General features: G+C 34.5%; 3 protein-coding genes across 9 annotated transcripts; 2 read left to right on the top strand and 1 right to left on the bottom strand.

Annotated features, from left to right (window-relative positions):
• The first annotated feature begins 1,714 nt into the window (after positions 1-1,714).
• LOC106639910 (RWD domain-containing protein 2A) lies at positions 1,715-2,966 on the top strand. Of its 2 annotated transcripts, XM_089596749.1 has the most exons (3): positions 1,715-2,140; positions 2,220-2,532; positions 2,594-2,747. In XM_089596749.1, exons 1-3 carry the CDS (start codon positions 1,946-1,948, stop codon positions 2,674-2,676), a joined length of 591 nt encoding a protein of 196 aa, XP_089452875.1. In that variant the 5' UTR covers positions 1,715-1,945; the 3' UTR covers positions 2,677-2,747. The 2 variants fall into 2 exon arrangements, with proteins under 2 accessions (XP_089452875.1, XP_014209214.2); XM_014353728.2 differs by having other exon boundaries at positions 2,220-2,966.
• Positions 2,967-3,161: 195 nt separating this feature from the next.
• On the bottom strand, positions 3,162-4,329 carry APC10 (anaphase-promoting complex subunit 10). Of its 3 annotated transcripts, none has more exons than XM_089596499.1 (4): positions 4,293-4,329; positions 3,939-3,986; positions 3,616-3,868; positions 3,162-3,538 (listed from the first exon to the last, which is right to left on the bottom strand). In XM_089596499.1, exons 2-4 carry the CDS (start codon positions 3,961-3,963, stop codon positions 3,247-3,249), a joined length of 570 nt encoding a protein of 189 aa, XP_089452625.1. In that variant the 5' UTR covers positions 3,964-3,986; positions 4,293-4,329; the 3' UTR covers positions 3,162-3,246. The 3 variants fall into 3 exon arrangements, with proteins under 3 accessions (XP_089452625.1, XP_014209216.1, XP_014209217.2); XM_014353730.2 differs by lacking the exon at positions 4,293-4,329 and adding an exon at positions 4,156-4,220; XM_014353731.2 differs by lacking the exon at positions 4,293-4,329 and adding an exon at positions 4,156-4,220 and having other exon boundaries at positions 3,616-3,865.
• LOC106639908 (TIP41-like protein) lies at positions 3,593-6,319 on the top strand. Of its 4 annotated transcripts, none has more exons than XM_089596497.1 (6): positions 3,593-3,871; positions 4,818-5,038; positions 5,109-5,285; positions 5,354-5,576; positions 5,649-5,810; positions 5,938-6,319. In XM_089596497.1, the coding sequence occupies exons 2-6, from the start codon at positions 4,854-4,856 to the stop codon at positions 6,139-6,141; spliced, it is 951 nt and encodes a 316-aa protein (XP_089452623.1). In that variant the 5' UTR covers positions 3,593-3,871; positions 4,818-4,853; the 3' UTR covers positions 6,142-6,319. The 4 variants fall into 4 exon arrangements, with proteins under 4 accessions (XP_089452623.1, XP_014209210.2, XP_089452624.1 ...); XM_014353724.2 differs by lacking the exon at positions 3,593-3,871 and adding an exon at positions 4,531-4,615; XM_089596498.1 differs by lacking the exon at positions 3,593-3,871 and adding an exon at positions 4,640-4,714.
• Positions 6,320-11,551: the final 5,232 nt, after the last annotated feature.

Below are 11,551 nucleotides of genomic sequence, written 5' to 3'. Positions count from 1 at the left end.
TCTTTTTATTTTGTATTTACTAAATTAGTTGCGGCTGGTTTATAATTGATCAAATGGCTCTACTACAAGTAGTAATAATCATTTGGATCAGCGCCATCTAGCGGTAGTGATTTTTTTGGCCAAAAATTGCTTCTGAAATTCTGAAAGAGAGCTTTAGGCAGCTTAGCCCTAGAGCCATTTAATTACTTATAAACCAGCCGCAACTAATTTCATAAATACAAAATAAAAAGTTAACGTTGTTTGCACTGTTTGCGTCAAGTTTACAATTCATCTATTACCCAAAAGTATAAATATATATGAGGTTGATATTCGTATAAAACATATACTGCAAACTTGCCGCAAGTAGCACAATTATCTTTAACTATTAATTTTGTATCTACGAAATTAGTTGCGGCTGGTTTATAATTGATTAAATGGCTCTACTATAAGTAGTTATAATCATTAGGATCAGCGCCATCTAGCGGTCGTGATTTTTTGGCCAAAAATTGCTTCTGAAATTCTGAAGGAGAGCTTTAGGCAGCTTAGCCCTAGAGCCATTTAGTCACTTATAAACCAGCCGCAACTCTTGAAATAGATACAAAATAAATAATTAACGATGTTTGTGCTACTTGCGGCAAGTTTGCAGTGTATGTTTTATACGAATATTGACCTCCTATATATTTATACTTTCGAGTAATAGATAAATTGTAAACTTGCCGCAAACAGCACAGAAAATGTTGAATTTCCATTTTGTATCTGTCAAATAAGTTGCGGCTGGTTTATAATTGACAACATGGCTCTAGGGCCTAAAATATCTAAAGCTTTCCTTCAGAATTTTAGGGCCACTTTTTAGTTTAGAAATCTGAAACGCTAAAACCAGCCGCAACTAGTTGTGTAGATAGAAAATAAAAAGTTGACATTGGCTGTGCTGTTTACGGCAAGTTTACAAATAATCTTTTGCCTGAAAATCGACCTCCTATAAGAATATTAATACTTTTGTATGAATAATAATTTATCAATTGCATTGTAAAATTACGTGTGAAATGAAGAGTTAAAAGTAAAGTTTGAAATTATGTCATTGTTTACTGTCATTGAACATTTCGCATGTGTGCAATAAATTGATACAGGATTATACAGCTACCTATTATTTTGCTGGGTGAGAAAGACGGATATTTGGTTTTGTTAGCATATTCCAGCGGTAATAATGCATATTTCGGAATCTATGTAATATATTTATACAGCTTAAAATGTTTAAATATTAATCATGTGTGCCTATATTTACCAACTTTTTTGTATAAATTGAACTTTATACAAAAACTCATGATACAATCATTGATTGTCTCAATCATTATTCTAAACGTTAGTGAAAAAGTAGCGCTAGCGTCAACCTGTACTAACTGTCGGTGGGTTCCGCATGTCAACAAACTCCGAAATATCAGATGGCATGGGAGCGAAAACAGTAAAAAATATCAAAGGGTGTATTCCGCAAATGCTGCCAGCAGTTAAGTTACGTAGGTCGTGGTAACGCCGCATGGTCGGGCGGCGCTAGCGTCAACCTGTACTAACTGTCGGTGGGTTCCGCATGTCAACAAACTCCGAAATATCAGATGGCATAGGAGTGAAAACAGTAAAAAATATCGAAGTTTGTTGACATGCGGAACCCACCGACAGTTAGTACAGGTTGATGCTAGCGCCGCCCGACCATGCGGCGTTACCACGACCTACGTAACTTAACTGCTGGCAGCATTTGCGGAATACACCCAAGGAATGCTGTGCAACGTGCAGTTTGCCACTAATTTTATAGTTTGAACTTTTACTTTCACTTTTGCTTATATCCATACGGGTGGATACCGCGAATTGTAGTGCAAGGTGAAATAACGTTTTCGTGATTGTTAACTCGATAATTTGTTTCACACTTGGTATTTTTTGATGCTTCGTCCATGTTATACCATCACCATCAATAGTAATGTCCATTGTGTCAAACATAAAAGTAAATTTAGAGACTCAAATTGTCGAACTCGAAGCCCTACAATCAGTTTACCCCGAAGAATTATCGATATGTGACCATGGAAATGTGGCTGACATCAATGATTACATTGCTGGAAAGATTCAAGAAGTTCCGCAAAGGCTAGAATATGAAATAAAAGTTTCAACTTCAAAGGTAACACAAAAACAAAGTAGACTATTCGTGATTGATGAGTTGTCATGTTTAAACATTTTTTTTTTCTCCACTATGTAAGGGTACTGTTGAACTGCTTGTGAACCTTCCGTTGGACTATCCAAATATTTATCCAGAAATTTACTGCAGAAGCTCAGTTCTGGACAGAAATGAACAAATGCAGTTAAACAGAGCACTGCAGTCTTTTACTCAATCTCAAGAAAAAGATGAGCCGATTATCTACTCTTTGATTTCTTGGATCCAAGACAATGCAGAAACTTACCTGGAGAGCTCCAGCCAGAATGGAAAAAACACAAGAACTTTGGCTCACAGTGGTAGCATCAAAAAGAGCATTGACTTTGCCAGATACTGGATTTACAGCCATCACATCTACAGTAAGATCAAGAGAAAACATATTGTTGATCTAGCAAAGGATTGTAACTTGACTGGTTTTAGTTTTGTTGGGAGACCAGGTATCATTTGTTTCGAGGGTGCATCCGATGACTGTGAATATTGTTGGCAGCAAATCAAAGCGATGAACTGGCAACGTATACTTGTAAAATTCTTAGAAAAAGAATTTGAGCCTGTAGATGACCTTGACACATATAGACAATTTTCTGATTTTCATGAGATGTGCTTTCCTACTTTGGATCGTCATAATGACATGGGTCTATTAAAAAAGTATCTAACAGAACATTGCTTGGATTATGCATTTAAAGAGCTCTTTGGTATTGAGGATAAAAGTGCTCAACTTGACGACAAATCCTAATCTCTATTTTTAACGTTTTTAAATTGTACATAAAAAAACTCGCTGAAATAAATTTATTTTTTCTACGTTAGAAGATTTGTCTGCTACTTCAAAACTTGTCTATATCCTCACATTTCATATGAAAATAAAAATTATATTTTTTTTTCGTTACGTTATAGCCAATAATTTAATGATGTTTAGTAAACAGATACCCTATTCGTATAGTGTAGGTGAGACTAGATTATGTCAAGGTTTTAAGGAATCGGAATACTCAGATTAAGTATATACAATATAATATTTATTAAAAATATACAAAAAATAGAAAATTTAAACTTAACAGCTAATATTTACACAAGCCCTACTATCTTATAGTGGCATATCTTTGAAATTCGTTGGTGACAAAACGTCCAGGTACAATCTGCGAATGAAGACCAAAGCGATCCTCAGCAGGACTATGTACTTTTATTTGTCTCATGTGAGTGTCTCGTCCATTTTGGTGATTGCTTATAACTGCTATTTGAAGCATAAACGTTCTGATGGGCCGATCATTGTCATCCTTAATAAGTATCACTACCCAACCACTGGGCTCATTGAGATCCATAACTTCCACCTCTTGAAGGTCATTAAAGTTTGTCCCAGCCCTAATACTGATTCTAAAATTGACAAATTTTCAGGTAATATACAGCCAGAAGCAAGTAAGCAAACCTGACGATCGACGATTTAAAAGTACCTGCTTGGCGTATAGCTCTCGTCGAGCTTGTAATCCGTGTAGATGCAAATGTCGCGAATCGTCGTTTTCCTGCGAAACTGAATATTGACAAGGTGCGGCAGTTGTCCGTCCGATTGCCAATAAGTTTCTGTCATATCGTCTCTCAACTGATCGACTCCAAAACCTGGTTTGCAGCTGGACAAGCTCCAGATCGCCTGGTTGCCCACTTCTCGCACTCGGCCCGCGAGCTCTTCCGTCACGGGATCGATGACTCCTGGTAAATTTACATTTCTTCTGTATGACCGTGAAATCTTTTTTTTTGCAAATTAAAAAAATACACTTACCCGACGCGTTGGTTTTGCCGCTCATTTCGGGGTTATGTTTGAGAATATCTGCATCATACGTACATACAACATATCAATACGTGCAATAAATACATATAAATATAATATACGATTCTAGCCTTTATAGAATCAGCAATCATTAAATAGCAAATTTGTTGCGAACAAATACAAAGTAATTAGTTAATAATCGACGATTTAATTTATATATTTCACATACTATTCGAACCCATCTCAGGACTCATACACTTTGAAATTTATTGTTAGATTAGTACTAAAGACAAAGTGTAAAAACACTAGAAGCCAGTGCCCACAAAGTATAAAATAACATATTGCACCTATACTTAAGTAGTTTACCTTTGTAAACATTCCGCTTCAAAAGTGCGTGTTTGTTTTGAAATTCAAAACTGTTTGTTATATGCATCTATATTCTATCCTCAGTCGGTAAGGTCACTCGGGTAGAAAGAGACAGATAGGACACTCGGCAACCATCTCTTTCTTTTACCGTATCGCTGTATTCAGCCTCTATAGCGCACTCTATATCCTTATATCTCTATGCTTACAACGTACGTTTTCTGCTCTTCATCGTCTGCTATAAATTTGGGACATAAATGATCTGCGCTCATCAAATGTAAAAAAAGCGTATTAAACATAAATTTAAAATATTATCAAAGATCAAGGTAGGCAAAGAATATTTAAGATAAACGTGAATGTGTAAAAAATTGGCAAGACTAAGAGTCTGTGTTCTCTTTCAACTGAGTGCCAAACTTTATTGACAGGTTAAATAGTAAACAATTGGTTAATGTGATCATCAAATATTTTTCTTTACACTCTGACTACGATTTCCTGTAAACATCCATGTGCAAAATAAAGATTTTTCAGGTATCATCGATTTGGCAAACTCAAGTTTTCTACAAAATGACAATGGTGAAGGTTAAAGGTGGCATTGAAATTTTGCGGCTACCTGTTAACGAAAAGGAACATGTCTTTCCTCCTTGGCACATGAAGTACACCGAGTCCCATATACTTCACTCTAAATGTTCGAAAACTGGTCAGGAGGATAATGGCTGTCTGGATAATGAAAATGCATGCCAATTTTGCACGTATGCGCATGCAAATCACCATAAGATTAATTTGTAAGTAAACCAGTAAAATTAATAAGAAATATTTTAGTTATAGCAGAGAACTCGAAATGATTTTACCTGACATGGTGTTTCCAAACAATGTTCTTCGTCTAAAACACAAAAATGGAGCCTTTTTAGAGTTCAAGGCTTTTGATGCTCTGAAAAGAGTGGCAAGTGGTAAAATTAACATAGAATTGGCTTGTGCTGAATCTTGGCGTGAGACTAGGTACTAAACGTACGATTTTTTAAAATTAAAATTTATATCATGTTACATTGTATAATTTTCTTCTGCAGGCAAGATAATCAAGAGTACTTGAAGGAAAGTATTCCACCCTTTGACTGGACTTATACTACAGAATATATGGGTACTGCTTCAGGCTTTAAAGTCGAGAATACAGATGAAAGGATAGATTTTGAAAAATTGAAACGCAAAGATAAGATTTTATTTTATGTCGACCTAACACTATTTGAAGATGAACTGCATGACAATGGAATTGCATCTATGAAAGTGAAAATGGTTAGTAAATCCAACTGTTTTCAATTGTAATTCCTACTATCATCTAAATGCTAGTAACTAAAAATGTTTTAGAGAGTAATGCCTGGAACCTTTTATATCCTTCTTCGATACTTTTTAAGAATAGACAATGTCATGCTGAGAGTGAATGACACACGAATCTACCATGATCTCAGAAAAAGTTATTTATTACGAGAATTTACGTCAAGAGAAGCAAAAGTGCAGCAATTAAAACATGTGAGTTTTACAAGTATTGGTTTATCAATTTACACATCTTCATTTTTCTCAAGATCTCGTAAAACCGTTTCGTTATAAACTTGTGCTGCATTAAATAATTCATTGTGATTAAAATTTTATTTTTTAGATACATCCTGCTATTTTTACGTTAGAAAATGAAATTGCACCTTTACTACCATTAGTCAGGAGTTACTATCACAAGCTGACAATCGATGAATTAGAACAATCTCCAAGCAACGTTGTAATACCAGACTCATCTTTTAGTGATGCCAGTAGTACAGAAGTTCAAAGCCAAGAGTCTGCCAGTCCTTCAGAATCTACAAAAGCATAACGTGCCTAAAATATTTTTTTTTTTTTTGTTCTTGGATCAATAAAATTGATTGAGTCATTGTACACTTAAGCAAGGACTCAATAATTTTCAGAAAAGGTTTAGCAATACATCCAACATCTATTTGGAGAAAAAATGGTAATTGTAATTCTGCATTACCGATTCATTTACCTACCAGTAACAGTAATGTGAATTTTTTTTTTTTTTGTTTTCTAAAGATTTATAATAAAATGATAAGAAAATATTTGTTTATTTGGTTATCACAGAAAGCACCCATGACTCCTTTTCTCTTCCTATCAAAATTTAAGGATACGTTAAAAACATTATTAATAAGTTACTTCTTGTAATAGAAGTACGTACTGTACATTGTGTACATACATTTTAAAATTTAAATATAGGTATAATTTTTTTAATATACTCCTGCTGCAGTGCTGCTGTCTGCTCTCCGTGCTCGAACTGCGAACTGCGATTCGATGCTCACAGTCTGGCCAATCCCGTCTCCCGTCAAACTGTCAAGTAAAAGTGTATTGAGTATATATTACGTACTATACATATATATAACATATATACTCTCCAGTCGGAATCGCACCACGTGGAGACTCTCCGCGTGGTGCGATTCCGAGCGAAACAAACAAATGAAGCGCAAGAATTACTTAGAAGCGTATATTTTTATGGCCGGCCTTTGGGCCAAGTGCGCGCGTGTGTAGTGCCATAATTCTTCTACTTTTATAATAGTATAATCTGTCATCGCGTCGAGACACTTGAGACTGCGGACAGTATAGACTGGCACAGATTAATTATAATTTATACTTATACATAAGTCATATTTATATCACGGGAATAAAACATAAACAAAGGTGTCGAGTCGTTTTGCCGGTTATAACATATACTTAACAAGCATTACTTACAACAATACAACCGTACACCGCTTTCTCAGTCATAAATTATCGATATTCACTTCGAGGTATGTATAATTTATGAAATAACCGTATTTGTATATGTATTTGCCGTATATAAATATAAATGAATAATTAAATGTATGAATAATTATTTCTACGATGTAGTATTGCAAGGAATATAAGTACGCGATATACTTACGTAGGTATATAAACAATGAAGCATCAACGAGAAAGAAGTGTCTGAAAATAAACAGCATAATTTCGTACACGCGTGTACGAAGAACAAGACGAAGAAGTCATTGTTTTCTGCTTGTATGAGTGTGTTATGTTGTTTTTTTACACATATTCCATTGTGAATCTGCAGCCATTACTATTTTGGCACTTGGCATTATTTTTTATATGCATAGGCATTGTTTGTATTGAAATTCTTTATTGGCGGAGAGAGTAAACAGTATAAACAAAAATTAGCCTTGGTTGTCACTGATTGGTCGCATCGCTGATCTGATCTTTCGCTGATTTGCGAAACGGCATGGTGGTGATGGGTCTTGGGTGTCGGGGGAGTGACGAGAGACAATTACGACCAATCACAGAGTTAGTAGTTGAAAATAAGATAATTTATTGGCTCCACAATTAAATGTACATGGCCATACGGCAAAATTACAAGGAATTTTTACATAATTATAGTTTCTATATAATTGACTTCGTATTTTTATATCACATAAATCACATTACAGTCTTACAGAACTGTTAAATCTATATATAGTACTAGTAATCTTATGTGTAAGGTTAGATACTCATCTTAATTTATTTATTTATCTCGTTTGAGATCAATTGTGTATTTACTTATTTTTTTTTTTTTATATTATATTTTTATTTCTGATTTATAAATGAATTCGCAAACCGCTTTAATCACATTAATATTTAAATTAGTGAGAAACTCCTGTACGTTAAACGGGTAGGAGATATTCATATCTCTTAATTTTTCCAATAATAATTCTCTTTGTGTTTTAGTTTTTTGACATTGCCATAGTACGTGATCAATATTTTCAACACCTTCTCCACAATCACAGTCCGCATTATTTACAATATTTTGTCTAATAAGACTAGATTTTAACGAGTTATGATTACACCTTAGTCGATTAATATATACTATAGAATTTCTGCTCAAGTTATATCCATGGAACCAAAGTTTATTTGATATTTTATCAAAAAACTTCTGAAAATAATATTTACCTTTGTTACTGATAAGTGCTAAGTTAGTGATTTCTTCATTGTTCTTTACATTACATAATTTTTTAAATTTACTAAATACATCGGTATAAGGTAAAGGTGCATCAAGTAATACTCCCTTCACGGCAGCTTCTTTAGCAGCTTTGTCTGCCTCCTCGTTCCCTAGGATACCACAATGAGCAGGAATCCATACAAATCTAATTCTTTTACAAAGTTAATTACTTATATAATATCAATGTTACAGCTGACGTATATTCTCAATTTAGTTGATAAAATTTCAAGGCGCATGTATATAGGTACTTGAAACTTCGACATTTCCAAATACTTAAAACTCAATATCTTACATATATAAAATGTGTCACTAACTAGCGACTATATACTTATCAGTTATTAATAGAGCGACATATTAAGGAAATATACAAAAAAACTACATTGCAGTTTACAAAATATCATGTTTTATTTTGCATGGCTATGATACATATTTGTAACTTTGTAATGAAGTTGTATGTACACCAATCTGTACAATGTCTTAAGTATTGAACTGAAGCAGGTGTACCACTTGTATTTTTTGCAAGTAAAAATCCCATTTGAAGTCATTGCAACTTACCGTCTGCACGTGATATGACTAATCACCTACTTCCTGTCAAAATGGTAAATAACGTGGTGGACGTTGGTTTTAGAGGAATTTTGGTTCCCCTCAATACGTGCATGTAAAAAGACTCCGGCTTGTGTGTTTGAATCGCACCTCTGGGACTGGCTCGGTACGCAAACCATAAATTAAATGTGTTTGTGTGTATAATACCTACGTCAAAAAAAAAAAAAAAAAAAAAAGTGCACCGAATCTACGGGGGCTGGTTATTACTTGTTTTTGAGTGTACATAAGCACGACATCCTATTTTATTGTTATTGTATTGATGATCACTTAGTCATTAACATATTTATCCGAATTTTCGATTTTTTTCAATAAATTTTAATTTTGAGTGCTATATACATTTTTTTTATCTGTCACCACTTTCTTGGAAATTGAACTGTAATATGTCACGGCTCGGCTGCTCTGACGCGTCATTTTTTGATGTTTCTTTGATTAACCGCTTTGTAAATAAAAAAGATACATTATCAGTGTGACTCATTATTCGTACATTGATAAATCGCCTCGTATCATTTAAAACGATTGTTATCTGCGGATATATAAATTTGGTTTTGCAAAAAGAAAAAAAAAAAGAAAAACCAAAACATAGTTCCGGAGAATGAAAATTATCTCGTATTTTCTCGATTCCCTTGATCATCCGATTTTTTGATTTCGAATCGTATCGTTACACATTCGTTCAAGTAAGATAGCGAACGCGTACAAAAGAAAACGTTCATATTTTGTTCTCGGAACTTTTTCTCCACCACCCGAGCCTCGACCGCTTCCAAGTAAGCATATAATATCAGCAGTCGTATAAGTATACATTTCTGTAACGAGTGTGTACAAAACGTGATGACAAAGAAAGCGAGTACGTGCAGGGTCTTTTCCCGAAAAGCAATCGGACTTTGATAAATTTTAACGCCTAAGATGACATTTTCCACACGTACTGCCAGAAAAACAAGCTGTACTTGGAAAGTTTTCACTTTTAGAAAACCTTTTGTTGTTGCTACAGCTATGCACCCGAAGTTTCGGTTCACCAAAGATTGGATACGCGTGTACACTTGGCCACTCGGGAAAATAAAATTATCCAAAGCAAGCGTCCCACAGTTGGACTTTCTTTATCCTATAAAATCATTTGGCGCGTGCAGTTAAAAATTTGCGAACACACCTGTAAATGAAATGTGTTTTTTATTCATCTTTTGAACGTGAAAAAACTCTTAACGTCGATCGGGTTTTTTTTATGAAATGACCGGTATATGCGGCACCGGTGCGTGTGCCCGTTTTATGGACATGATAAGTTCTGCACTGTGGTACAGACTTGCAAGTCGCATGAAATATAATACAGTACTTGTAACAGACGCATTCCTATACGTACTTATATACAACGATCGGCTGATTATATCTCAGTATATGTATAGGTACCTGGTTATGATTCACGTGTAAGCGTAAGCACTTTTTTTTGCACGTGTGCGTACTTTGTATTTATGTTATACGTTGTTTGAAATGAAAAAAGGGTTTTCTTCGCTCTTTTTTAACTGCGGATACAGATTTCTGGGCAAATTGCGGGGTATAATAACCGGTAGCGGCACAAGTAAAATAGTTTGGATTTTTTTCCAACTTGAAAATACAACTTCTCGCCCATACAGAAAAATATTTTGATCCTCATAGGTATCAATGGAAAAAAGACGTACTTTTTTTAATGAAAAATTGTAGGTATACGCGACTAGAGGCAAAAGTAAAGTGTTATGTCTTAGGTACTACATAAACCATTATTCATACTTAAAAAAGAATATTGTATACTTTTGTGAGTGTGTAAGTACTTGAATCTCATTTGTTTAAGAAACAAACTACTTTTATAGTCGTTTCATAGGTAGTTACGCTTTTTGCTCTAGACAATATTTGTTTACTCCTGTATCGCAATAGTCATGCATAAAACCAACTTGTAAATTTGTAGTTAGTGTCGGGAGACATGTTTTCCATTTGACATTTTTTCCAGAAGTACTTACATTTGTTTTAATTGATATTTATTACGAATACTTTTACACCTATTTTTTTGATTAACAGCTTAAAATTTAATATGATAGCCAATACTTTAACGTAAGTTATTAGTATGAATGTGCATATATATAAAAAACCGCGAGTCATAAAACATTTTGTCTATGTGTCTCTTCTGTTTAAAATGAAAAATAGCCATTAGGATCCGCAAATTATTGAATTTGTCCCACGATCCAACATTTGCTATGCAAGGAAATAATTCAAAAACGTCACATCTGACGAATAATCAAAGAATAACGTAGTCGTTCGGATTGCACACGTGCAACCTTCAGGTATTTTACAGCATAGAATATATGTATATTTGCCATTTCCCTTATGACTAAACCACTGGCCCAAATGCATTTTCATCTCGTTTTCATCTACGAGTTAGGTAGATACCCCAATTCGCTAAATTTTCTCACATTGTGGAAAAGCCAAATCAGGGCTAAGTACATGAGTTTCCAGATGACCACTGATTCGGCTCTCTCAGAGTTAGAAAGCTGGCCAAATCAGGCCCAGGGGCAGGAGCATCATATGCACACACTAATATATATTTATCTTCACGCCTGTGACGTGTAACAGGGGCAGGAGCATCATATGCACACACCAACATATATTTATC

This window comes from Copidosoma floridanum, unplaced genomic scaffold, assembly GCF_036245765.1.
Source record: "Copidosoma floridanum isolate Cflo_tuat_1 unplaced genomic scaffold, Cflo_Japanese_pri ptg000030l, whole genome shotgun sequence".
In the NCBI taxonomy this organism is placed as follows: Eukaryota; Metazoa; Arthropoda; class Insecta; order Hymenoptera; family Encyrtidae; genus Copidosoma; species Copidosoma floridanum.
This window is presented reverse-complemented; position numbering and strand designations above follow the sequence as displayed.